Here is a 26,950-nt window from a genome sequence, read left to right on the forward strand (position 1 = left end):
TCATCATGCACATTCACTTTAAGTGGAGACCAAATCTTAGTGATTTCCTACCCAAAGACATACAGCAAAATTCTAATACTTCTAGTCCAGTCGTGGCCCTGTGGGTTTGTGTGGGGTCTACTGAGTTGGAAAAAACCTGTAGTTTATGTTTTATATGAAGCCATTTGTAGGTGTAGATTTAAATACATGTTGCTTCTTAGGCTGAAGAGGAATTATATATTGTCAGAGTTGCCCTGAACAGGGATCCTAAAGGTCCCAGGACTCCCTTGTCCTTGGGGAAATATTGAAAGGAACAGGTTGGAACCACTCAGAGGTTACACAGCATTTCACTGTTACTCAGCTGAGTCACAGCTTAACTGGGCCTGTCATTTCACTTCAAATCCTATGAATCCTTATGCAGAAAACACACAAATCAGGTGCATTTTGTACCATTAATATAATTTACTAATTATAAACCTGAATGCAGTACGTAATTGCACTGTGGTACATACATTGGCAGAATATTTGTCATTCTTTGGGAAAAAAAAGAATATAATAAAATACTTTATGTATACAGAAAATATTTAAAAGTATAAAATTCACTTCCTGGTCCTTATAATTGTAAAATACTTCGTTCACATATCACAAGTTTAGTTTATAACAAAAACTGTTTTGTAAATTACAGTACATTCATAAGTCACTTTTGTGGCAAGTCAGTAATATTAAAAAAACACCAAACCAAAACCCAAGGGGTCTTCTCTTCATGCCAGTCCTGCATCTTTGGCCATACTGTAGAAAATGCCCTTTGCTGCTATAAGGTTTGCAGGTGTGTCAAATTCAGCTACGGTCCCGTTGTCTAGAACAAGAACCCTGTACAAAACAAAAGATGGTGTGGGGGAATAGATGTGTCAGAAAATTCCTCACAAGGAATGTGGTACCTGCTTGTGTCACAAAGCAAGCTACTCTAATCTTTGCCTTTTGTTTTCCTCAATTATTTTCACATTAAAACACAACAGATGATAAACATTCTCCCTGAGCTAGTGCTGTAAAAAGTTATAGGGCAATCACTGTCTCCCAGGGGCAAGAAGAGGGAAAAAAAGCATCTGGAATTGAAACAGTAGTTCCAGAAAGCCAAGGAGATACAAGCTCATGAAGAATCCTAATATATTTTCAAGTAATTAAAATGACATGCTGTTAGTGAAGAAGTTACAGCAGCTGCTGGTTTAACGAGGCTCCATAAGCTTCCAGACAGTGCCAGGAGAGCCCCTGGGCAGTGTCCCCTACAAAGGTCTGGTTTCTGAATATAGAACCTGTTCCCTGTGCCAACAGAGGCAAAGTCAGGGCTGGAAATTCTGGGATTATATGGCACACCATTGCTTACATACTGCCTGACAAGAGAACAAGTGTTCATGTCCAGATCGCTCCAAGTGCTGCTTCACATGCCCAGCAAACCCATGAGCCAGCCATGCACTACTCAGAGCTTTTACCTGGTGTAATCCATGATGGTGTTCAGCCTGTGTGCGATGGTCAGCACAGTGCAGTCCACAAACTGTGTCCGAATGGTCATCTGGATGAGGTCATCTGTCTCCAGGTCGATGGCAGCCGTGGCTTCATCCAGGATCAGGATCCTGGTTTTGCGCAGGAGAGCTCTGGCCAGGCACACCAGCTGCCTCTGGCCAACGCTGCAAGCACAGAGAGCCTTTCACTGTCCCCAGCTCCCCACTGCTCACAGCCACTTGTGCTCAGCAGGTCACCCACTGGGTTAAACATCAAACCATGACATACTCTGCAGGCTGCCTGTTCTGTCAGCCCCATAGCTCACACACACTGCAGCGTGCCAGCACTAACAGTGACAGGATCACTTACTGCCTGACCCTGTGCTGCCAGGGACACCAAATGTGCCTTTCATCACTGTGACAGAAGCCAGGGCAGCTAATGACAACATTTCTGCCCATGCATTCAGAAATACTCACAGTTCTGATAACACTGACCATATGCAAGCTTAGGTAAAAAAAATAAAAAGGAAAGGAAAATGTTATGAGGCTGCAAGTCCTTTCTACCATAAAAAATAAAATATACACATCTATCTGAGCAACCCAAACTTCCTCCTCTGCCACAAACATTGCCCAGACTCAGTCTCTGAGTGTCTGCAGGATGAGGAAGGAGCCACACATCCATCACAGACAATCTGGTGACACCACAGCCTCAGAAGCCAATGAAGCATATCAAAACATGGCATTTTATCATCCCCAGTCAAGTCTTCATGGACCATCCAAATAGTAAGGGAAAATAAACATTGCTAAAGTGTCAGGCAGAGGACTCTTACTCAGCACAGCAGTGATGCTATCATGGCATTTCCCTCCCTACCAAAATGTATTTGAAGGACTTCCTGTCTCTAATACCCTGTCATCCTGAAACTTCTTTCTGACAAGATGGGATTTGGGTTTGGGAGAAGAATCAGATCATTTGTGGCAGAGGCAGAAGAGAAGGCAAGTGTTTGACCATTGGTCACTTTCTTGGAACAGAAATATTCTGTTGGCTGAATCATTTTGGATATGACAGACCAGTGCCAGTGCTCACTGTCACAGCTGAAGGGCAGCTCAGTGGATGCTCCAGTCCAAGCATTCCTTACCTGAGATTCTCTCCACCCTCTGAACACTCATAGTCCAGCATGGATGGCTGGCTGCTGACAAACCTCTTCAAATGAGACAGTTCAAGTGCTTTCCATATTTCCTCATCTGAATACTTATTAAATGGATCCAGGTTCATCCTTAGTGTTCCAGAAAATAGAACAGGATCCTGGATATAAAACAAATTTTCATTAGACAGGTGCTTTAGCTGTTTTAAGCTCAGATACTATGAGCTGCTGCTTTGACATGTCCATTGTATCACAGTAGGCCGCCTCCCAATCCCATCCTCTCTGAAAATACATTACATTATACAGTTCAAACTCAACTTTCAGCTCTAAAGATGGTTTATCCTAAATCCCATTTTATCACCCAGCTTATAAGGTGGCAGGATGGGACCAGTTAAAGTATAAATAGTTTGTTTTTCTGAAACAATTTTTTGAGTGTTTCAAAACATTTTCCTCCTCGGATAAACCATTATTTATGGTTTGTTAAGCTGCTAGAAAATATTCCTTCATTGTGACACATGAAAACAGTACCTGAGGAATAATTGTTAGCCTTGACCGAAGGTCATGGAGACCAATTTCTGAAATTTTCACGCCATCAATTTTAATTTCCCCTTTTACAGCTTCCAGGATCCTAAAGAGGCAGAGTGTCATGGAGGACTTCCCTGCTCCAGTTCTGCCAACAATTCCAATCTGCAACAAATGGCAGGTTTAACAACAAAGCACGTAGGTAAGAAGAAAACAACGCCCAACAAAAAACTCCCAAAAAACCCTCCAAGATTCCTCTAAGAAGTTTGACTGAAGATCTCAGTCCAAGAAAGAATGTCCCATCCTTCACTAGAAACCCTGGGTACACTGTAATGTACTTATTGCCATTCCTGTAATTGAAATGATATTCCATATAAATATCACATCATGAACATAATGAATAACACAGGCCTAGAGCCATCCTACGTAACTTTGGGTGATTTGGACACCCATGGTAGGCTGAGTCACTCAAGGACAAGAAATAAAGGCTCTCTAAGGGCAATTTCTACTTCATGGTTAAGTATGTGTATCACCAAGTCAGAAGGATGCTGTCATCCTGTCTGCTTAGAATAAGAGCAATTCTATTTTTTAGCAACACCCTGTTCAGGAAAGGACTTTCCCATGCTAATTTTTCTGTCTCCAGCAGGCAAACTTCAGAACTTCCCATCGAAGTATGAAGAAAGGAATCTCCCAGGATGAAGACAATTTCCTGATTAAGGAAGCAAAGAATGTAATTTCCTTCCATGCCAAAACTTTCACAGGGGAAGTCAAAGAGCAGAAAAAGCTGGAATTCCTTCTCCCATCTGCACTGCTTCAGAAAAGCGTTCTTGTCACTGAATTTCTGTCACTTGTGCTGGTGCCTCCTGTGTGGTGTACAGAAGCCTGTTGCCAAATGAACTGGAAGGCCCAGAAAGTCCCATTCAATTCACTCTGCTGTTTTCCAGCCAGGATGATGCTGGCACATGGACAGCACAGGTGTCATCACTGCCTCCTGCACTGGCATCAGTGCCCCTCTACTCCACAGCTGTCACTGGAAGCCCAGAGCAAAGTTCTAGCAGACATTCAGCTGGTAACTCACCTTCTCCCCACCGTGCACTTGGAGGTTTAGACCCTTCAGCACCAGATCCAGGCCCTTCCTGTACCTCACTGAATAATTCACAAACTCCAGCTCTCCCTTGGATGGCCAGTCTTCTGGGGGTCTCTTGCCCTCAATGATCCAGGGAGCCTGAGGAGAACAGAAATGCCTCACATAGGTTTGAGAAAAAATAATTCAAGCCCAGATAAAAGCATTTTATCTGATAAATAAAATCTCCATGATCAAATAAATTTATAATAATGGGGAAAAGACATGGGGTCCTAAGTATACAGCCATCTGTCTTTGTTGTGAAATTAACAGGAAAAAACTCAGAGCACAGGGGGATGAATCCTCAATGGATATGAATATTTTTCCATCAGCTTTAACAGAACACTGCCAGCTTAAGTTCTGGTTTGTAGCACATATCACACATCTTGTCTAGCTACCTTTTTCCTTCCAGGTCAAATATTTGTTCTCCAGAACGTTTACTGCAGCTCTCTTCCATTTCCTAATTCTTATTATGTACCCAGGACTAACAAACCAGTGTGTCCAGAGAGCAGCTTTCCTGGCACAGCTCCATCTGCCACCTTCAGAAGTTTTTGGCAGCAAAGGCAGATGATGGGATGATGATTTCCTGGATTAGCTGTACAGTGATGTTCTCTCATGGGAGGTAAGGACTAATTAAGCTGATTAAATAGAAGTACTATTGAAAACATGTGTAAGGCCTGATAATTGTGCTGCAGCTCTGCTCATGAGCAGGACCATGGCACCAGCCACGCAGGTGAGACTGCATCAAACACTTCAAACACAAAGGGGCAAATATTCTGATGTGAAACTCATCTCCTGTGGCTACAGCCACGCACAGCAGCAGAAAATGAGATGCTAAGCACAGGCTGCATGACAGCAATAGTAATTTGGAGCTGTGATAGCATAAATTACAGTTCAGAGCATGACATTTGTTCAGGTTAAATGATAACTCTCAGAGCAGAAACCATCTCTCAAGAGCCTCAACAAAGACCATGCAAATGTGTGCATTAAAATTTTCAGCTTGTTGCAAAGCATGCTGGATTTGTGGTAGCTGACCTCTGTTTCAGTTTCTGAATACTCTTTTATTCTTTCCACAGCCACAATATTGGTTTCAAGTTCAGAAGTCATTTGGACCATCCAATTCAGAGACAAGGTCACCTTGGGAAAGACAAAGAAAAAAAAATCACCCCCAGAAGAACAACACATAATAAAAAAACCACACAAAACAAAACAAAATTTCAAAACAAACAACCCCCCAACAAAACCAAAACAAACCCCCCCAAACCAACAACTCCCCCAAAACACACCAAAACCCAACAAGAACAAAACACCAAAACCCCTCCAAAAAAGCCACAGAAAAACCTAACCCCAAAAAACCCCAACAACAACAGACACTGCTGTTAAGACATGGATTCACATTAATGTTACAAATGAGATAATTACCTTTGCATTGAAGTTAACACAGTTACTGGGACAAGAAATATACAGATTATCAAGTGCTTACATGAACAAGCATATGAGGATGCTTCTTGCTGGTTTAACACTTGGCCCTCTCAAAAAAAGTTGGATGGAAGTCATTTCCCAAATCATGTGTTTCACTGGAAAACTGCAAACAGCAACTCTGCACACTCCTGCTGTCTAAAATGCTTCTGGCAAGAGTGAGGCCATTAAATCTAAATTCTCCACAGCCTGGGTCAGTACAGTTTACCTTGTCTCTAATTATAAATCCTACTGATCTCCCTGATCAGCACCGATGTGCTGCACCGCGGGATTGATGCACAACACATTGAGCCCATGCTGCTCAAATGGTCTGTTCTTGATGTTCTGACACCTCCTGGGTCCCCCCTGTGCCACCCCTGAGGGGACTGGGGTGCAGCACAGCCTTGATGCTCCTGAAGTGCCCTGAGATCCTCCTTCATGAGAGCTTGCTGTTTATTTCAGCACTCGGTGTGAATCTGTTTTCCAAACATCCCACTACTCATTTTAATTACTTCCTTATTAACTCAAGCTTTAGCAAGCACTTAGATTATTGCTAATATATCCACATCATCTATAAAAATGTAAACCTCCCAATAAAGCTGTAATACGTACCTGCAAGGCGTAGGACACTGACAGTCCCACCAGGCCAGCATTCAGGCTGTTCCTACCAATCACAGCAAAAAGGGCAGCAAAAAGGACAACGCAGCTCCCCACAAACTCAACTCGGATGCCCAGCCACCTGGGAAGAGTGCAGAGTGGGAAAAGGTTGCCTGGGACCAATTCTGCAAGCAGGGTTAATTTAGTGGAAACAAGAAATGATGTTTTACCTGTTTGACACTATGCTAGGATAATAACTCTTCTGGTTTTCATCTACCTTCAGATCACTGATGTCCACGAAGGCTTTCACTCTCTTGTAGGCTCTGATGACACTGGCCCCAGACACAGTCTCTGAGAAGTGGGAGTAGATGGGGGATCTGCTCACAGACTCCAGGCGCTTCAGCTGGCGGGAGGTTGTGACGTAGAATCGCTGCCATTTTTCACAGGAAATTGTAAAGTTTGTGAAATACTTTCACTTTTTAAATTAACAGTGAAGAATTTCTGAGGTTAAGGATTTAAAGGAGATTGCTACTAATGCACTTCAACCCTCTGAAATATTGTCTGTAATTAAGAAGAATATCAAGAAAGTTACCCTTACATCATTCCACAAAAGAGTATTGGGTAACTGCAATTTCTACAGACTGAAAGTTGAATTTATCTATGCCCCTTCACATTTAGTTAATATAATCTAGCAGAATGAATCCATTTGTAGGAGCCTCATTTTCCAAGAAAACAAACTGTGCATTTGCACCTCTATTATCAGGTATCTATTTACAGTCTGTAAAATAAGCTTGAATATTGCTCAGAAATCAGTAAAACTGATGCTTTCTATTTTCAACATTTTATTCCTCACTACCTTGAAAACTTATTAGTATGTCAAATATACTGATAAGTATAATATACCAACACTTTAACATATTGACATGCACTGCAGTGCTGGCTCTAGCAGTAGGCTTACTTTTTATTACTTAGAAGCTAAAAAAGTTTATTTATTTCACAGCCACATCTTGCAGGACATTTCTTTTTTCTGAGAAAAATAAATAATGTTTTGTTTATATAAAAATATAGCTACTTCAGGGATTTCCATTTTCCCCCCAAATCAATGTTGTTTTTCCTACAAAGAAAAGGAATGGAATAATTGCAGTAGTCATCACACATTTTCCCAGTTACCTGAACAAATAAGTAGAGAATTGCCAGTGGGACTATGACCACGGCAAAGAGCGGGGTGCTCGCTATGATGACGATCATGGTGGACAAGGAGGTGAAGAAGGTCCCCAGGAACATGAGGATGGTGGGAGGGATGACTTCATCGATGATGTGGATGTCCTTGGAGAAGCGGTTGATGATGCGCCCGGTCGGGGTGGTGTCGTAGAAGGACTGTGGGGTGTGGAATTTGTTCTCCAGCAGCGCAGCGTGCAGGGTCCGGGCAGCGTTGATGCCCCCCATGGCCAGGGTGAAGGAGCAGATCAGCACTATGAGCCCTGGCAGGTGAGGAGCAGATGTGTTATCCTCTGATGTCCACGATTCACAGCTCCCTGACCCTTGGCAGTTCTTGTTGTGCTCCAAGCTTGTTTTGCTTCACTTTATTCCCTGCCCACCCTCTCTTCCTGTGCACATCAGCATTGCATCCACTGCTGCCTAAGGCACAGGAACGCCCACAGGATTCACTATCCTGTCCTTGGAAAGCAGACACACAACCATCTTTCTGCTCTTTTCCACAAGCCTCCATGAAGTCCTAATGCTACAACTTCACCCCAACCCTTCATCCCCTTCTGCACTGAAGTTTTCATGTTTTCTTTCCAACTTGCCTCTCTCAAGCTTCCACATCACCTGTTAACACCCTCCCCCCACCATGCCAAGGGCTTCACACCAAAATTAAAAGTGTTGGGCTGAGCTCAGACTGTGTTGCCCCAAGTTACATGAGTTCCCTTGTTCAGGATAGGAGCTGGGGGCAATTTTTATAGAATCACAGAATGGTTTGGGTTGGAAGGGGCTTTTAAGATCACCCAGTTCAAACCCCACCACCACTATCCCAGGTTGCTCAGAGCTCCATCCAAGCTGGCCTTGGTCAGTTCCAGGGATGAGGCAGCCACAGCTTCTCTGGGCAGCCTGTGCCAGGGACTCACCTCCAGCACAGTAAATAATTGCTTCCTAACATGTAATCTAAACCTACCATCCTTTTGGACCACTAGCAACTGGTGCCACAGCTTTCTGACCTAATACCTCATTCCTAAACATGGGCCATGATGATTTTACCTGTCCTCACCTTGCAAGAGGCCCAGGGCAGCGTAGACCCCGATTCTCATGGCTTTGTTGTGCTGAGTCCCATTTACTACTGGCTCGTTGGTCCAGTCACTGAGCCACACGTTGGCCCCGATGGCAGCAGCATTTTGACAGCAATACAGGAAACAGATCACCAGAGAAATGACAGGGCTGACAGCCTTCATGTACTGCCAGAACACCATTAGCTTTACCTGCAACATCACACACCAAAGCTGGTTTGCACAACTCACACAAGAAGGAGTTCAGAGAGAACTGCGAGACAGGAAAATTCTTTGTGGGAGGAACTACTGGCAAAACTTTAACACACTCTCTGACACAAGCCTAACTCAAAACTGCCTCAACTCCTAAAGATCACAGAGAAAGGTTCATCTGCCTGAGCTCCCTGTCAGGGTAATGGCTTTCAGAACAACTCAGAAACCTCTCTGAAATACTCTTCTCCCTGTTGAGGATCTGTATTTCATTACTTTTGTGCGGTTTTAGTTTTTAAGACTATGCCAGTGAGGGGAGAAAAAAAAGGAAAGAAAGAAGCCAGATCAAATAGCAGCAAAGGATGGGTAATAAGAATAGGAGCCAAGATTTTCAGGCAGAAGAAGGAATTTGGCAGGAATATTGTACTCAAGATGACTTTAAATGGCCTATTTAAGGAAAAGTGTTGAACATGCCTTCACTCTGTGTCTTCACTGCTACTTAAAATACCAAAGTTACCAAATGCTAATGCACCCCAACAAGAACATAAACAGTTGATGTTTATGGCAATAAATAAAGGTGCTGTCTCTAAGGTAGTGCAAAAAGGCAGAGAAGTAAAAAGAGACAAAGATTCAGGACAAAACTCAGTCCTTAGAAAAAATCGTAAGAAGGAATAATTAAAAGAACAAGTGTTGTTGATTAGGGACTTTGAAGACTAAAGCAATCCACAGAAAAAGCTGGTCTGTGCCATGGACCATGTACATCAGACTAAACAGGACACACTGAGCCTTCTGAAGTGGAGGGAAGGGGCTCCTCTTCCTCTTCCATCTGCTGCTCCTTTCTGTTCCTTTATTTTACTTTTGTGTTCCCATCTTCTCTTTGTTCTTGTTCCCATTTCTCTCCCTGGCCCTACTCAGGAGGAATACAGCCCCTTTGTACCTACAAGCACCAAGTGCTCTGTAGTTGGGCTGGTAAGTATTTAGGCAGAACAGCAGCACTGGCACCCAGAGGCAGCTGGTTTGTGTAACCCAGTGCTGCAGCTGGACTCAGCAGCAGCCAAACAGTTTAAAAAGCAACAGTGCTGAAAGCTCTGTGAGGCAAAGGCAGGGCTGATGGAGTGCAGGGCTCTGCAGTATCAAGTGACTGTGGAGGAAGCTGGAAGAGATTTTTTTTTCCCTTTTTTTTTTGCTCTACTAAGTATATAGGGCTAGCTAGGTGTCAAAATCTCTGCCAAAATCCCTTATCTGAATGATCAATGGCCACCAGATTAATGCCTAAAGCCTGCAGTTGTGATTTATTCAACACATTTAACAGATCTGGATCAAATGTTAAATTAAAAGGGATTTGTTTCTTTAAACAGAAAAAGAAAAAAAAAGTAGAAAAGGGGAGGGGGAATCAAATCATACCGTGCCTGTTTCAATGGTTTCAGCCTGAATAAGTTTCTCGTTAGCATTTTTTCTTGGAAGAAAAGGCTCTGCTGGCTTCTTCTCACAGACTCTTCGCTTCGTTGACATTTTGTTGGGACATTCTCCTCCCTCAGAAGACACTACACTAAGTTGCCTAATTAAAACAAAAGAGTCATTAGGAGAAAAAGGGCATATTGTGGCAATGACAAGGCAAGACTGGGATGTAGCGAGTTGGATTTATGCCCAGTTCTTCCTCTAAGTTGCCATGCCAGCCTCACTCACAGCTCTGGGTGCTTTTACCACCTCTCTGCATGTTCAGGAATGCCAGAAATACAGGGTCTAAGAAAGGCTGTGGAAGAGCCTAAGTTCTTTGGAAAAGGCATTTAGAGGCTTCATGGCAAGGCAGAGATTTCAAACTAAAAGCTGAGCTTCTCTGTTTTTGTATCAGCAGTAGCTGGAAAGCACCTATGGATATGAGTATAAAAACCTTCAAAGATTTCCAAGGCTCCCTGTGGAAAGGTGCAATGCAAGGGGTTGATTTATCACACATCTGCCAGCAGTTCACTGTTGTGTGTGGGTAAATACACACACTGGTGATACCTGAGAAACAAAGATCTGCTTTTAGAAATTAGTTCAGTCCACACTGAAAAGAAGACTGAAGGAATAGATGTTTGATCTCCTCTGTGTCTTCACATTTATTTTTAAAAGGATACTAAACCAATTAATTTATGAGAGGAAATTGAGGAAACTGAAGCCCAGATGGAGAAGCAGCATGTGATTGACATCTGAAAGATGCTTTTTACCCCAGACACAGACTAGAAACACAAGGACCTTGTGTTTACCTAAGAAACTGTTTGTGGATCTCATTTGTGACAGGCTCATTATTGGCCAGGTCTGTGTGGATGCTCAGAGTGTCTTCAGCCAGCAGCACTTCTTCCTCCTCCAGCACTGCAAGAAAAGATCACACCTCGATTTTTTGTCACAGAAAAGCACAGAGAGCAGAGAGAATGGTGGTTATACAAAGGAAGAGCCATGAAAAACAAAACCCTCACAAGAAAATCATAGTGCCTAAGCTCCCTGCCAGCTTTGCTTATATCCCTTCTGTGCATCACCTCTCCTAAGGAAATTGCAAAGACCTTGTGAGGCAGATTGGCTGCCAAATGCATTTCTATCACATCCCTTTAACCCATCAGAATGCTAGGCAATAGTGTTAGAGTTGGTTCTAGCTAAATTCACTTTTAGGGCATGTTCTAAGTGTGATCCTCAGCTGGGGGAGTCACACCAGGAGTCCTGCAAGGCTCTGCTGTGGCTGGAAGGTGCCGTGCATGTTCCTCCGCCTGGCTGGAGAGCACCAGTGCTGTATTAAAAGTGTGGGAACACCATCACACATGGGAAACATCCACCAGAATGCTTTTATCTTGCATCATTTTGTCAGAATCAAACCAAGCTGAAAAGCAAACCCAAGATTAAAATGTCACTTGAACTTTGCTACATGAAAAGTGCCCCAACCACATATAAAGGGAAAACACACCAGACTCTGGGTAGCCCCTTTGAAAGCAAGCCCAGTTTGTTCTTGGCTACTGTGTCTTCCTGTTGAGCTTGACCCTTCTAATTGTAAAAGATTCCCAAGTTTAAAATAATTTCTAAGACAAGAATTGCTTTCTTCTAGGACAAACCACATGAAATTTTGAAATAAATTTGTAAAAAGATTTCTCAGTAATGCAGACCTGGCCACAGACAATAATTTTCACGGTAGTACAGAAAGAGAAATGCCACAAAGAACCAGGGGGATACTTTACAGAGAAGATATCTATAATCCTTTTGATAGAAAAAAACAATACTGTACTTATTGATTCATCCTCTTCAATGTCTTCATCCAGTGCATAATTCCGGAGGAATTCTGCAAAGGCCTTATTTTGTTTCAGAAGCTCTTGGTAAGATCCCATTTCAGAGATTTTGCCATCTACCAGGACAATTATGTGGTCTACCTGAGGTAGGAAGCTAATGCCGTGGGTCACCAGGATTCGGGTCTGGATAGGGAAAAGGAAAAAAAAATCACACATCCCTCATTTGCACTGTGGGGACTGACAGTACTCAGCAAACCAAATACTACCACATTTTTGGGACAGGGAATGAATTATTGTGTCAAGGTGAAATGTCCAGTGAAATAACACTGTCCACATTAGGCAAATCAGCTTGGAATGATGTTCATGAACTTGCTTTGCTCCTACTGCTGACAAAAACAGAGAGGAAAGTAAACACACTGAATTATCATTCCCTCCTTCCCTTATGCTGAGTTTCTTTGCAGCCTTTCCCTTTTGAGCTCTGAGATGATCTGAGAAAATGGAAGAAGGAGTGGAAGGTGCAGCAAAGCCACTGCAGTTTGGGTTGTTGTTGCCAAAGTCCTCTAACATCTGTATTTGGTGCTGCTTCCTGGCTGCAGTGCCTCTGAGAAACAGCAATTAACACCACCAGCCTGTACATGTTCCAGCACATGCCTTGTTTTTTGGAGATCTCATAGAGGAGGGATTTTAAAACACAGGGCAGGTTTCTGTCTCTGCACATTCTGACCAGAGCACATTTTAATTTCTCATTAAAATGCTCCTGGGCACATGTGAGCAGCATTTCACTGCAGCCTGGACTGTGAGGAAAGGTACCCACATTGCCAGCTGCACACAGAAATTCAGGAGAGAGCTGGGACTCAGGCCTGGGTGGTGAAAGAGCTTCCAAGTTTCTGATTTTGTGTGAGTTTTTAAGAGGATCTAAACCCCAGCTTACTTTTCCCTTCAGGACCCCATCTGGGCCAATGACTTTGTCAAAGATGTGCTTGGCCACGTGTGAGTCCACGGCAGACAGGGGATCATCCAGCAGGAAAATATCGGAGCTGCTGTACACAGCACGGGCCAGGCTCACACGCTGCCGCTGCCCCCCGGACAGGTTGATGCCCTGGAGAGAGACAGGAGACAACAAAAGGTGTCACACAAAAGCTCTGACTTGTCATAGCTGCCACCCAGCCTGGCACCTGGGTGCTGAATTGAAACATGAGATGCTGAAGAGAATAACCCACCCAGACACAGGCACAGAATGCCTCTGGAGCTGCCTGTTCACTGCCAAACCTTCCACTCACCCAGCAAACTGGAGATGGGGTAAATATATATTTTAATAAGCTTGTGATAGATTAGCACTTAAAAAAAATGTAAGAAACATCTAAAAAAAATTAAAGTTGCTGGAAGCTGATAAGAGTTTTTTCTCCTAGCCAATAACTGGCCATTTCTAAGAATTGACAGCAGTTTTGACTATTAAAAAGTAAGATCAACTTGTGAACACCACTCTTTAAAACCTAAGCCTGGGAAAGAGAAAATGATCAATATGTAAAGAGACAACATAAACTATCAAAGCCAGTGAAGAAAGGAATTAAGCCTCAGATGAGAAGAGAATAAGAAGATGCACTGATAAGCTGAAATATTCTTTTGTTAAAACAATGAAGATAAACAATAATGTCCTGAAAAAACTCCTTTAATTCATGAAAGAGTATTTTGAGAAAATAGAGTATTTCAAAGTGTGGATCTAAGCAAAGGTAATTCATTGATAGAGCTGAACAAATAGTGATTGTAATCCTATGAAATGCTGGAACAGAAAAAGAGAAGTAAAAGTTGTTGAAAATTTGTAGCCCTTAAGAGAAAAAGAGAAAATTTCTGTTTCCAGAAAAGATCACAGAGACAGATGAAGAGAACTTTTGCCTTTGAATAACTTTGAATAACATCCTTAAAATGACACCCCTTGAATCATTGCCCACCAACACACCTCAGAGTGGTGTGAAATGGAAAAAAAAAGACTGTTAACAGAGTTTTCTGGGCAGCTGGCATCAGAGAAATAGAAAGCCATGGAAAAATAGTTTTCTTGTGAAAAACTCTCCCTAGATTGTCAAAAGAAAACTACTTTTTCTCTACAAAAACTGATGAAAAAACTATAGCAAAGTTAAGACTGTTTTAACCACCAAGTTTTGTCTCTATGCTGTCAATTAAACAAGAGAATGGTTAAGTGGTAGGGAAAAAAGGTTTCTGAAAATTTTATTCTAGTTTCTTATTCTTGTAGTTTTGTTAGTGAACTTTCTTTATTCCTTTTAAATTTTAAACCTGTTTTGCCCTTCTCCCAATCCATATCTCACAACAAGAAATGAGTAAGTTTTCTAGTAATTTTTTTGCTAATGCTTTAAAATCATGACAAAGCTCCTAAAGGGAGCTGTTAAAACACAAAACTATAAAAAGCAAAACTGTTAACCAGGATGTAAATTGCAAATTTCAAAGCAGGACTATGGCACCTGGAGCATCTTCCACATCTTTCATTTTATACACAAACCCACATCTCCATGCCATTTCATGAAATCTAGTTCAAGCTTAGTGGCCTATGAAAGAATATCTAAACACCTATGTAAATGTTTCTCATTAAAATGTGTTAAGGGATGATCATATATATATATATATATATATTTTTTACTTGAAGCACAACCATATCCTTTTTATCCCTATAGGAAAAGGAAGGCTTTCAGTGATTCTGGACAGATGCACCTTTATGATTCATGACAAATAGAGGATACTCTGATCTTCCAGGGCTGGATCAAAATACACATAAGCCTAAAGTTAAGAAAAAGTTTAAGTTAAGTGCTTTCCAGAGAACAGCCCTGCATATTTTGGTGTTGACTGTAGCAGGAATGCCACCACAATACCATTGTGAAGATCAAATGAGATCAAGTGCTGACTTTACAACATTCTCTCTTTAGCTAGAGCAGGAGTTACCAGGTAGATCTGACCAGAAAATAAACAAATCTACCTAAAATAATTACCTTTTCTCCTATCTCAGTTTGATCTCCTCCTGGCAGCACTTCCAGGTCAGTTTTTAAAGCACAGGCCTCCAGGGTATTTTGGTATTTTTCCTCATTAGGAGCTTGGCCAAACAAAATGTTATCTTTCAGCGTGGCATTCTGGATCCAGGCCTGTTGAGGCACATAAGCAACAGAACCCTAGAAAAAGGAGAGAGAGAGAAAACCTCTGGTAACAAGCAGGAATTCATGCTCTGAGATCTTCAGTGCATGTATGGCTCCTGGTTCCTATACATTCACATTATATGGATGCTAACTGCTCACCTATCTTTGATCAAATCAGGAAAGTAATTTCATATAAAAGTGGGCAAAACTCAAATGTGCAGACAGGCTGCCAGAGAAGCACAAGAATTCCCTCTGAATCCTGAGGTGCATTCTAAGCAAGGGCAGGCAGAAGCAGCACATTTCCCTACCATCATTAAATGGTTTCATAAAAAACACCAACCTTCACAGCCACTTCTCCTTCCAGCTTTTCCATCTCACCCAGGAGAGCAGACACCAGAGAAGACTTTCCACAGCCAACATGGCCAACAATGGCAACCAAAGAACCACTGGGGACCAACATATTTATACTGTGGAGGAAATAGGCTGGAAATTAATTAAACATTAGTTTACTAAAGACATCAGGGGTCTTTAAACCGGGGCTGAAATACACAGTCACAAACTGACTGGATATAATAAGCAAAGCTTGGTCACTGGTTTTCGCCTCCCTTTCTTGAATACAATCAAGAAAACTGTAACCAGAACTTAAGGAGAAAATGAAAACCCAGTATAATTTATCTTGCTGTTAGCTAAAGCAGTAAGATTGTTAACAAGCCTTCTAAGACTCTTTGCTGTGTTGCAACAATCCATCAACAAGTCAAACTGGGTTAATAAGCATTTTGAAAGCAGAATATCTTCCAGAAGTATTTTGGGGTTTGATTTGAAAACCAAAAGCAATTGTATGAAAGTAATGAGTGAATACATCTCATCTAAAAGTGTTCAAACCACTTCAGACCTGTATTTCCTGTGCTGGTAAATAGGGTTCACAATGACACAAGGAAAACAGGATTTCCCCAATTAAAATCCTTCACCATTTTCCTCACTGTGCTCTTAAAGGTACTTTAGGTCCTGAAGGTAAACTGATACAAAAATGACTGATGGACACAGTCTCTTTGCTGCCAAAATGCTTTTCACTAATGAAATCAAGCCAGACTTCTGTTTACATAGATCCTGATGCGTAACAGAAGGGGTATAAATATATATATACACACATACATATGTATATATATACATACATATATATAATTTGCTGCCAGGCAAATTTTGTTTCTGTTCATTCAAACAGGCCAATGTGCAAAACATTCATCCCCACAGTCTGGAGATGGCCTTTCACTGCCACAGGGATAAATCTGCCACAAGCCTGTTCAAGGAACAGACCACTGCTGGCACATCTTGGTCCAAACACAGACCTCTCAGCTGTCCTCAAATTCCATCAATTTGATTTGTCCAATGCTTCAAAAAATGCTTTTGTCCAAAAACTGTATATTTAAGGAATTTATGGAGCCTGTCTTTCAATAGGTAACTATTTTATGCTGGTTGCTGTGGAGTTAAAGCCTTACAATATACAATCCCTATTCTATAAAGCCTAAAGAGCATGAGGCATGAGCTCCATGTTTTAAAGGCAGAAGGGATGCTGAAATGTGATGCATGTTTTTTACCAGACACCTTTCAAACAGACCTCCCAAGAGACCAGGTAGATGTTGTATTGCAACTGCACAGAGAAATCTTACTCTTTCAGCGTTGGCTTAAGCTCCTTTCCCCAGCTGAACGTGGCATTTCTTACGCTGATGGCATTGCCTGTGTGGCAAAAACACAACAACAGAGGGGCAGGAAATGTGTTACTCACAACAGCACAACTGAGAATAGGCTGACAGAGGGATCTTTATTTACACACACTGCACTTCCCTCTTCTGCTGGCATGGAAAGCACGGGTTCATGCCTGTATGTCACAAGACAGACTTTTCAGAGTGAAAATAACTGACTGCAGCTTCAGCTACAGACTGTGACCTGACATCTAGGGAGCTGAAAAGATGTCCTGCTTCAACCTGCCCTGGTGGAGCTGCTCCCAACATGTGCTGCTCAGCACCACCACAATTTTACTTCAGGAACTCCTTTCAAGTCAGTAGGACACCACTGCATGCTGTTGATTTTAATGTATCAGATTAACTTTGACACTCTGCAGCTTTTTGCTTGCCACACCTGGCTTACTCAATTGTTTGGGGATATTGTTTTGAACAGAAGTAATCAAAACTATTCACAAAGTTCCAGAGCATTTGAGCAGTGTGAAAGGTTTGAACAAGTCTTGCTGTCCATGGTTAGTGGATGCACTCCATATTCAGTGCTGTTAGCATCCAGTACATTGCAGATGCAAGCTCGGGCCAAACCAGCTCAAAAATATGGCCAGACACCTTTCTGATTTCCACATAGCCTGAACACCAAACACTTTTCAGAGCAGCAGCTTCTTCCCTTTTTTTTTTTTTATCCCAAGATTACTATTGTTATTTTCTTTTTGCCTTTTTTCATATTTCAACCAGTCCAAAAGAGATATATCAACAGCTTTACCTGGTGCAATCACTTCTGTTTCCACACAATTTGGATCAAGTTCATCATGACTCAGGAACTGCTGAATTCTTTTTAGGGAAACGCTTGTCTAATAAAAGAATGTGGCATTATTTCATCATTCTTTTAATAACTTAGTGCTCTTACTAGTGAAAAAGAAAGCATGCATAATGCCTTTAGCTTCCCCCCATGAGCCTCCAATGAGTCTTATGCTGAGATTCAAACTTTTAACTGTGAAATTTCTCACACCAAGCTGAGTTTATCTGAGCAAAGAAAAATTCACACAGACAGGCTCACTCAGAAGATGCCAGGCTTTCCAATGCAGGACAGCAGGAAAGAAAGGACATTAAAAGGAAAACCAGCTAACAGGCTGATGGAAGAAATCTCTGCATTCCAGAAATCAAGGATATGTTCTTTCTGATCAAGTTTTTCAGAACAACCTGTGCTCCAGGCCCTCCTTACCTGTGCAATATTGCTAATGACTTGTGGAAGTATATTGAGGGGAAACCTCAAGATATTGAAATAGGACAGGGACACAAAAGCCTTTTCTGCATCCAGGATATTCTTCTCATTCACAGAGACATACACAGCAAATGTTGTCAGTGCTACCTGAAAGCCAGAAAGGGAGTTTACTGTGAGATGTCTGGTATATTCTGACATTTTAAAAGCACTCAATCCTGACAGGCATCTTGGAAATAAAAGTATCAACCACAAAACCGGGAATATTCCTTGTTTCTGACCTTTTCAACATAATTTAAGACTGCAAAGCCCTATGGACAAGTTGGTACAGAAAAAGGGCACACAGAATAAAAGAACTTTCGGGTTTATAATGGTTACATTCAGTTGAACTAAGAGCTTCAGGAGTTGAACTACAGGACTTGGGTAAATAAAAAGGAAAAGCTGTTATCGGGTAGTGGTTTCTTCCAGCTCCACCTAAGCAAATTTTCCCATTGTAAACTGCAGGCTGAGCAAACAAGATTCACTAATCAGTAGAGAAGGGAGTGAAATCCAAGTTTTTTGCTGGCTTGATGTATGACTGTGGAAGGACAATCCTGTGCAACAAACTGACAGTGAGCAGGAACAGGAATGTGCACTGAGGGAAGTGCAGTGACTTCAGGGAACTACAAAAGGGGCAGAACCTCCAGGCTATTCAGATCATTCCTGCAGGGCTGGGCCTTTGATCTCGAGAAAAGTTGGCTGGGAATAGTTTTGACCACAGACTTATCTGAATGGTTTTATTCACCATACCCTTTCTGCAAAAGGGATCACAGTCCAGTGAAGTGGAAAATAGAGGAAAAGACAAAATTGATGAAAAAGCATTACAGAATTGATAATACTATAAATTGGGCTTTAGTTTTCACATTAAATCAATATCTTTTTTGAGTTGAAGAATAATTTTACAACTCCCTCTGTCACTAAAACAAGCAGAGCACAGTAACATGAAGGTTGAAATGAGAACTAAAGACAGACGTCGTCCTGACTGACTCAATTAAAGTTTCTTTTGCTCTTTTGCTGTTCACAGATGTCTCTGAGGTTTCAAATTCTAGTTTCAATTTGTTATGGGAAGTACTTTGAAGTGGTTGGAAATTCTCCTGTGACAACTATTCCCAGCTTCCACTGGCAGGCTTTATCACAAAATACTTTAATACTGATTAACAAAAAGGCTCTCAAGAACAGGGAACTCTGAATCAAAGCATGTGAATAATTCCTTCAAAAAAGTTACATTTTATTCCTATGTACATTAATAAGCAGAAAGCTTCAGATTTATCCTTCAAAGGTGCACTTGTACAGCTTAGAGAGCCATGCAAATTTAATTTACCAGGAAGGGTGCGCTGATCCAGGCAAAGGTGGACAAAGAATTGAGATAGGCAGATTTTTTCAAAACTCTCAGCTCATTCCTCCTTATCTCCAGGACCTTTTCTGAAAAGGATGGTTCCCAAGCATAGAGCTTCAGCACCTTGATGCCACCCAGGATCTCATTCATCAGTTTAATGCGGGAGTCTTTGTATTGCATTTGTTCCACCTGGGTTATTGGTAAACACAGGAGACACAGAGTCACAGCCAGGACTACAGGAGAGTTTTTCAACATATGTCTCACAGCTGTGGTGGTCCTCAGGCTATTCCTGAAGAGGATGCAAAAGATAATCACAGAAAGCCAGACTGTTATCAGTTTATGATGCAAGTTAAGGTCTTTCTCCAAAGACATGAGAAATCAAAGGAAAGCAGACTACAAAAGCTTTCCACTCATTTTCACTTTTAAGAGACACATTTTTAAACCATTTTAAAGAAAGATTCAGCCACTTTACAAAAATACTACCCTACCATTTCCTTTGACTTCTTCAGATATTTTTTTTCCCTTGTTTGCACAGATGTATCTCTTATCCCTTGAAAATTTTGGCTACTCCTAGGGCTTTTTTTCCCTATGTATTAAAATAAAGTGTTCCATTCAGTTATTAAAATAAAAACATCCCTGCTTGAATTTATAGACAAAATTCACACACATATGCAAAACAAGTTATACAGCTTGGAGCATCTCATAATGGGCAAGGGAGAAAAGGAATGTTACTATGAACGTGTCAGCATCCAAGAGATTTAAAAAGCCTGTGTGTCTCTTTAAGGCATATAATAATATCACTCTGTTACTAAGGTTATGCTTTAATATAATAATTTGTATTCATTTTCCAACTCTCCCCTTTTTTTTACACCAACAGATTGACTTTTAATTTCTTTTTTAATCTTCCAAACAGTCTGATAGGCTAGCACAAGAAAATTATCAGGTCTTTTCTAGCACAAAGCCAGAGGGCACTGTTATATTGGTATTTTTTCAGCTTTCCCTGACTGGAGATAACTAAGACTACAAAGAAAGGAATAAAGGATCATTTTACCTTAAGACAATAAATGAAATTTGGCCCAGCTCAGTAGCAGTGAACATCAACAATGGCTTTTAGCATAAAACTCAAATTGTCAGGTTTTAGCTGCCACCTCTGAAAACATTCATTTGCAGCTTAAAGAACAGCATTTATTTGCCTTTCTCTAGATAATCCTAGAGGAAGATACCAGGTGAAGGGATATGAAGACAAAGAAACCTCTTGCTAATTCCAAAAGCTGCTCTAGGGGTATGAAGAAGCCACTGTTGCAATGACATACCTTTCCCTTAAATTGCATTCAATTCCCTATGGAAAAAGTATCTAAGATGACACAGTTATTAAACATATCAGTACATTCTTACTCATGAAGTAAATTGTTGCAAATGGCACCTTACTAACAACTCCTGATATTTTCATTTCTCACAGCACAGCTGCCAACTCATGTAACATTACCTCCTCTGCTGGTACCTTACCTGGAATGCTCTGGTTTTTATTGCTATTGCAGAGTTAAATGGGATAAGTAAGACCATCACAGCAACTCCAGCCAGCACAGGAGGCCCTAAAGTCTTGATTTAAATACAAAGAGTAAGTTGTTGTGCCCGAGTGTTCCCCACAGTCAGCACTAAAACAACAGTAAGTGATAGAAACAGAAATCAATGTTGACAAGTTGAACTTATCCCAGTGAAGGGTTGTGATTCCACAGAGCAACTGTGAAGAGGAGACAGAAAAATAGGACAGGAACCACTTTGAATACCACTACTACTACTACTACTACTACCACCACCAGCACCAATTATTATTATTATTGTTCTTCTATCAGTGATTGGAACTATTCTCTTGATCTTTCTCTGACCAAGGGAACTGTAATTACAGAATTATCACAGTACCCTCAGTGTGAGTACAAGCAAACAAACTGCTGACAACCAGAGCCAGCTTCCAGCAGAGCAGTAACTCAAAGCTGCTGCAATTGAATGGCTTTTGAGTCAAAATCAATATGGTTAAGTTGGTGCTACTGTTTTATGTATAAAAGGACATTAATTGCACAGAAACAAGTCTGAAAGTCAGTGCTCAAACTGAACCTGGCATAAATCTGAAACAATGCCACCGTAGCAAATGAAAAATTGTGGTTTTTCCAGGTGAGATTTGTTTCATGTTGACTTGGACCAAACTTCTTTATGTAGCAGGATATAATCTCTACATATGACATTTCCTACATCCAGGTTTTTGTCTGGTTTGGTCTCTAAAGCACTTCCCTCAAGTTGGCATTTGTATCAACCACTGGGAACAAAAGTCCAAGACTGAGCCCATCAAAGTAGAGAAAGGACAGGGGAAAGACAAAGGAAATGTTCTGTTTCAAATGCCCATCTGGCCTATCAGCTGAACAAAATAATTAAGACACTAAATGAGGGTGTACAGCAGTAAAAGCTATTTTACCAGAGGACAGAACACTTAAAGTTTGTAAAAAAAGCAGTGGAGGGTCAAATTGATAAATTAACAAAAAAAAGGAAAAAGAAAAAGCCTGCACATAATTTAGATGAGCTGTGAATAAAATTGTGACAATGTCTGTACCTGCCAGAGGAAATACAAAGCTAGAAATATCTGGAGTGGTGCAGACCACAACATGTTCAGGAAAGTCATCAGGTCCATGAAACGTTGGGCATCCACTGACATCAGGTTGACAATTTCTCCAACAGTAGATGAGCGCTTTGCAGAGTTTGTGATGGCTAAGGACTGACAAGGGAGAGAGCTTCAGTACACTCACAGTCTTGACACACATGGATAGCAAATACTCAATTATTAGCAAAATGACACTGTCCAAGATTGTGTTTCTCCAAAAAGAATAAAATAATTCACTTACATCAATTCCTGATCTCCAAGGAACAAGAGCTCATGAAATGGTTTTGCTTGTGAGCATCTCCAGCTCAAGCAGTGTGTACAATCTGAACAAAACCTCACTGGGTCTAATCCACTCATAGCATAAACATGTTCTTCTCCTGGATCCCTCTTCCAAACCATGGAATGGTGAGGATGGGAAGGGACCTTAAATTTCCAACCCCTCTGCCACGGGCAAGGACAGCTTCCACTGTCCCAGGTTGCTCCAAGCCCCATCAAACCTGGCCCTGGGCACTTCCTGGGATGGGCCACCCACAGCTCTTGCAGGCACCCTGTGCCAGGCCTCCCCACCATCACATGGAAGAATTTCCTCCTCATATGTAATCTAAGTCTTTCCCCTTTCAGCATTTAAAGTGAACCAGTATTGGAATGTCTAGTAACCTACCAGAACACCCCTATTATAGTATTGATCATTAGAAAATTCTGTAAAGTATGAAAGAGGTACTCCTAAAAACTCACCATACCTCCAATCTTTTCTATTTCAGGAGGCTGCTCCTCTCCAACATGCCTAATCTTCCCTAATATGTGAGAACTGAGCACACATGCCTGGTTGGTGTTCCAGCCCACAAAATGCTTCCAGACTTACCTTTCGGTATATCACCCCAGTGATCCCAGTCCTCAGCCTCATCCCAGTAACATAGCAGTACTGGAAGTGCTGGTGAAGGATGAGTGTCTGCAGCACAGCACAGATAAACATCAGAGCTGCAATCAAAAATCCCCACCAGGCTGGAGCATCTTTGTTCTTAATGAAGCCGATTAATATACTGTTCGTCAGCAGAGTAGGGAAGGAAAAGGAAAAAGAAACAAAAATTTAAAAACCACACACCAAATTTAATGGGACATAACAAGCTTCTCCCAACTACAGCATCCTGTCACATCCTTTCCCTAACCACAAAAAGCAAACAGCTCACCAGGACACAGGCTGATTTATAATTTCAGTTGAACATTGCAAAGATCTAACAGCAAAACCTGCAGCTCTGCCAGTGAGAAAGTCCATTTGTAAATGAGCCTGAAAATGAAATATACTCTTGGTTTCCCCTGAGACTCAGGGTTTAAACATACAGTGCACTGTCTGAGCTCTGTCAGGCAGCCCCTCAGGGCAAGAGGTGAATGATAGGACAGAGTAAGGCAGTGCAGCAGAGCAAGCAAAACCAGCTTCTTACCCAAATCCTCTTCAAGCATCCTGAGTGCTTCTGCCTGAGGTGTTTTCCCACAGAAAAAAGCTAAATTAAAAGATATCCTCCTGGATGGATACATAAAGAGTTCTTCACTCTTACTTTTTTTCTTTTTTATTTTTTGTAAAATGGTACCATTAAGCTGGCTACAGCATCTATTATTGATCAGCTCTTTGTTACTCTTCACAGCTGCTCTCATTGCCAGAGGTGCACACTGACACACAGCAAACAAGCAGAATGACACATGGAGTGTCCAGTCCTCTCAAAAATCACATTTGTGATTTCAGCCTACTGACCAGAATACTGAACTGTCAAAATATAGGAGAAATAGAGATCTGACTCCATGGTTCAAACAATCAGCTGGAGAAAAATGGAGCTGGAAACTACAAATAAGGCAACCAAAGCTTTGTAGCAGAAGTGTGAGGTTGCTACATCTTTCTTCTTCCAGTTCAGAGAAATCTTATTTCTGCATTGCTCTTTTCATTCATGCTGCAAAAGGGAACAGCTTCAGGAAAACCTCTTCCTGCTAGTCCCAAGGATTCACCAATGTTTTTAGAAACACAAAACTGTCTTACATGCAGTCTGCCAGACAGCCATGTTTTTTTCATCTTCCCTCACCATCAGAAGGGCATTTTCCCAAACTGCAGGAATTTAGACTTGAGAAGAAATTCACCATATCAGAGATATCACTGAAATATATTCATGCAAATTTGAGAAATTCCCAGAATAGGTTACACTTAATGTGTTCTCAGGAGGCAGCCAGCAGCCTCCTCTTCAGCAGGGGCTCTGGGAGAAGACAAACTGTCAGCTATTAAATGTCACCCTCTTTTTAGTAAGTTTCTGTGTATCACAAACCACCCACAGAACAACATGATCTCAGAGCACAGGTTATTTTAAGAGATGCTCAAACAGGAACAGAGCCTTCTCCCTTTCCCTACATCCACCTGTGACCTCCACCCAAGCTCCATTCCTCTCTCATGCATTAGCAGGACTATGTGCTTTTCCATTAATAATTGTTAGGCAGAAATACTGGTAATTCCACTACTGCTTTCTTCCTAGTTAATGATTATCTGGCTAATTCCTCACTTTAAGAACAATACTAATAGAGAAAAAATGTGGGGATTGTGCAATTTTCCTTTGTGGATCAGGCTGAGCAACTGGCCCCCCAGGATATGGGAGACAGAGGCTTTCCTCATACAAAGAGAATTTGAGGACAAACCACTTCTCTCATGACCTCTTTCTCCATTTTTTGGGGGTTTTCTTAATAGAACCATAATTTTCTTTCACATGGAAATTCACTGTAAGTGTGCCTCTCACATTCTCATTGCTGAGCACAACTGAGAGCACATAAACTCATATAAATGGTCCAAAACGTTTCCCAGAGGACAGTAGCATGTCCAGAGCACCACATACTGGAGCATCACACAACATTTACACATCAAGTCACGCCACAGCTGTGACCACCATGCACACATGAGCTGTCCAGAGACCACTGGATCCAGCCAGCAGTGCTGCACTTGATTTCACAGCTAATCCTTTAGAAATGGGGAGAAATTGCTTTGGACTGAATCACAGAGCCACAGGTAATTTGTAATTCAAAGCTGCCCACTGGTGATGGGAGATTTACAAAGGGAGCATTTCAGTGAAGCTTGTCCAATTTACAGCTGAGTCCACACCAAAGAACTCGTGTCTCACGGCATTGCAGGGGGAAGGTGAGGGAGCACACACATGTAGCACTGTGAGGGAAACTGACTCTGCATTTCAAAAACAAATGCCCTGTGCCAAAGCCAAGCCTCCATAGGGATTGCCATAGACACTACTCACAGAGTAAACCAACCTTAATAGATGAGGATTGATGAAAGAAAGTAGGTCTTGTATCAGCTTGAAGAAGGAGCCAATTAAGAAGTATGGCCCAAAGGTCCTCAACAAAGCCTTGAGAAAGGAAGGTTTCCTATTGTGCTTTTTGTCTCTGATCAGGACTTCTGCTTCCTCTGGGCTGCCACCAACATGGTTCAGTGCATGGTTTGATTTCTTCATGTATGACACATCCTCTTTCCTAGGGAAATAAGTGACAAGAGACAAATGACAAGAATGGCACTGCCCTGTGGGAACACCCCAAAGTCTGCACCCTCCTCTGCTCTGCTACTGACCAACAGCAAGACTTCCAACACCATCAAGGTGTGCTCAGGATCAGCCACTCATGTGCAATTTTGTCTTATTTTCTTTTTCTCTGCAGTACTTATGGGGGACAACCCTCAGGCCAGAAAATCAATCATCATGGGATGAGAATGTGGCCCAAAGGAGGAGGAGAGGAAAGCTGGACTTCCTTAGAGGACAGACTTGACTTGGAATCTCCAATTTATTGTACAGGAATCCTCAAAGAAGTGCTATGGACATCTCACTCAAGGCACCCTCACCCTCTTCTTTTGAGGCCTGTGTTCATTGTTCAGTCAGTAGCTGTCTTTTCCTTTCACACTTTTTACCTCTCTCCCTCTGCCAAATAAGCTAACAAAAGTGACTCTTCCACATACTCTTTTAGACTGACTGATGAAAAATGAGCCCAACATGCCCAAACTGCCCTGCAGGGTTCCAGGAAGGTTTTGTAGAAGCCCCTTTGGGATTTAGGTGCCTGATTTCTGTTGCCCATCAGCAAAGGGTCTGCTCTGGTGTCACTGTTGGACATGAAATGATTCACACAGACACAGCTCAATGTGTGATAAAAGAAGAGAGAACTTTATTCTGTCCTTTCAGTATTTATAGATTCTCAACAACGAGCAGGGATTGGATTGTCAGGTCATCACCTTCCCAACCACACTGGTCCTGAGAAACATCCATCAAAAGACATATCTTTAATGGAATGTATAAACATCTATGTTTATAGTTACTTTCCTGGAAAAGTGGCTAGAAATTATGAAAACAATATAAGAAAGCTTAATTCTCAGGGCAACACTCTGGGAAATTATTTCCTCCATGAATTGCTCTCAAACATCATCCTAGCAACTTTTCTACCAGAAAATATCAAATTACTGTTGCTTCCTGGGGGCTATGGGACCAGAGAAAAATTTCCTGAATGTCAAACAGGAAAGTTAAGTCCAGGTGGAACAGGAAGAAGGAAATTAATCTGGGGCACATGAGCTTTACAAGAAAAAACAGATGGGAAAGACACCCTAGGAACAGTGAATATTTACCAGAAGACATTTGATAAATAACTTGTAAGTGCTACCAAGTGAGGTTGAATTTATTATTTTCCATAAAGACTGTGCAGTTTTGGAGCTGGCTAGCTACAGAGTCAAATAATTCCAACAGCCTGTGAGCATTCACTGTGAATGTTGTGGCTAACAGT

At 41.6% G+C, this 26,950-nt stretch overlaps 1 protein-coding gene across 2 annotated transcripts in view; it reads right to left on the reverse strand.

Moving 5' to 3' along the window:
• Positions 1–420: 420 nt before the first annotated feature.
• Positions 421–26,950, reverse strand: part of ABCC3 (ATP binding cassette subfamily C member 3) — a 47,997-nt gene continuing 21,467 nt past the window's right edge. Inside the window, exons 8-31 of one of the 2 annotated variants that reach the window (XM_015646010.3) lie at positions 25,445–25,663; positions 23,019–23,196; positions 22,109–22,270; positions 21,013–21,105; positions 19,492–19,695; positions 18,135–18,281; positions 17,676–17,763; positions 16,844–16,910; positions 15,517–15,643; positions 15,036–15,212; positions 12,971–13,138; positions 12,039–12,222; positions 11,035–11,140; positions 10,193–10,346; positions 8,584–8,791; positions 7,488–7,798; positions 6,548–6,747; positions 6,333–6,459; positions 5,298–5,399; positions 4,218–4,364; positions 3,146–3,304; positions 2,612–2,778; positions 1,467–1,661; positions 421–849 (exon numbers count right to left, since the gene is read on the reverse strand). In XM_015646010.3, the coding sequence (XP_015501496.1) occupies positions 741–849; positions 1,467–1,661; positions 2,612–2,778; positions 3,146–3,304; positions 4,218–4,364; positions 5,298–5,399; positions 6,333–6,459; positions 6,548–6,747; positions 7,488–7,798; positions 8,584–8,791; positions 10,193–10,346; positions 11,035–11,140; positions 12,039–12,222; positions 12,971–13,138; positions 15,036–15,212; positions 15,517–15,643; positions 16,844–16,910; positions 17,676–17,763; positions 18,135–18,281; positions 19,492–19,695; positions 21,013–21,105; positions 22,109–22,270; positions 23,019–23,196; positions 25,445–25,663 (3,799 nt within the window). In that variant the 3' untranslated portion in view covers positions 421–740. Of the gene's footprint in view, positions 850–1,466; positions 1,662–2,611; positions 2,779–3,145; positions 3,305–4,217; positions 4,365–5,297; positions 5,400–6,332; positions 6,460–6,547; positions 6,748–7,487; positions 7,799–8,583; positions 8,792–10,192; positions 10,347–11,034; positions 11,141–12,038; positions 12,223–12,970; positions 13,139–15,035; positions 15,213–15,516; positions 15,660–16,843; positions 16,911–17,675; positions 17,764–18,134; positions 18,282–19,491; positions 19,696–21,012; positions 21,106–22,108; positions 22,271–23,018; positions 23,197–25,444; positions 25,664–26,950 lie in introns of those variants that run through there. The other variant, XM_033518710.1, reaches the window with a different exon arrangement.

The sequence above is a fragment of the Parus major genome, chromosome 18, assembly GCF_001522545.3.
Source record: "Parus major isolate Abel chromosome 18, Parus_major1.1, whole genome shotgun sequence".
Taxonomy (NCBI): domain Eukaryota; kingdom Metazoa; phylum Chordata; class Aves; order Passeriformes; family Paridae; genus Parus; species Parus major.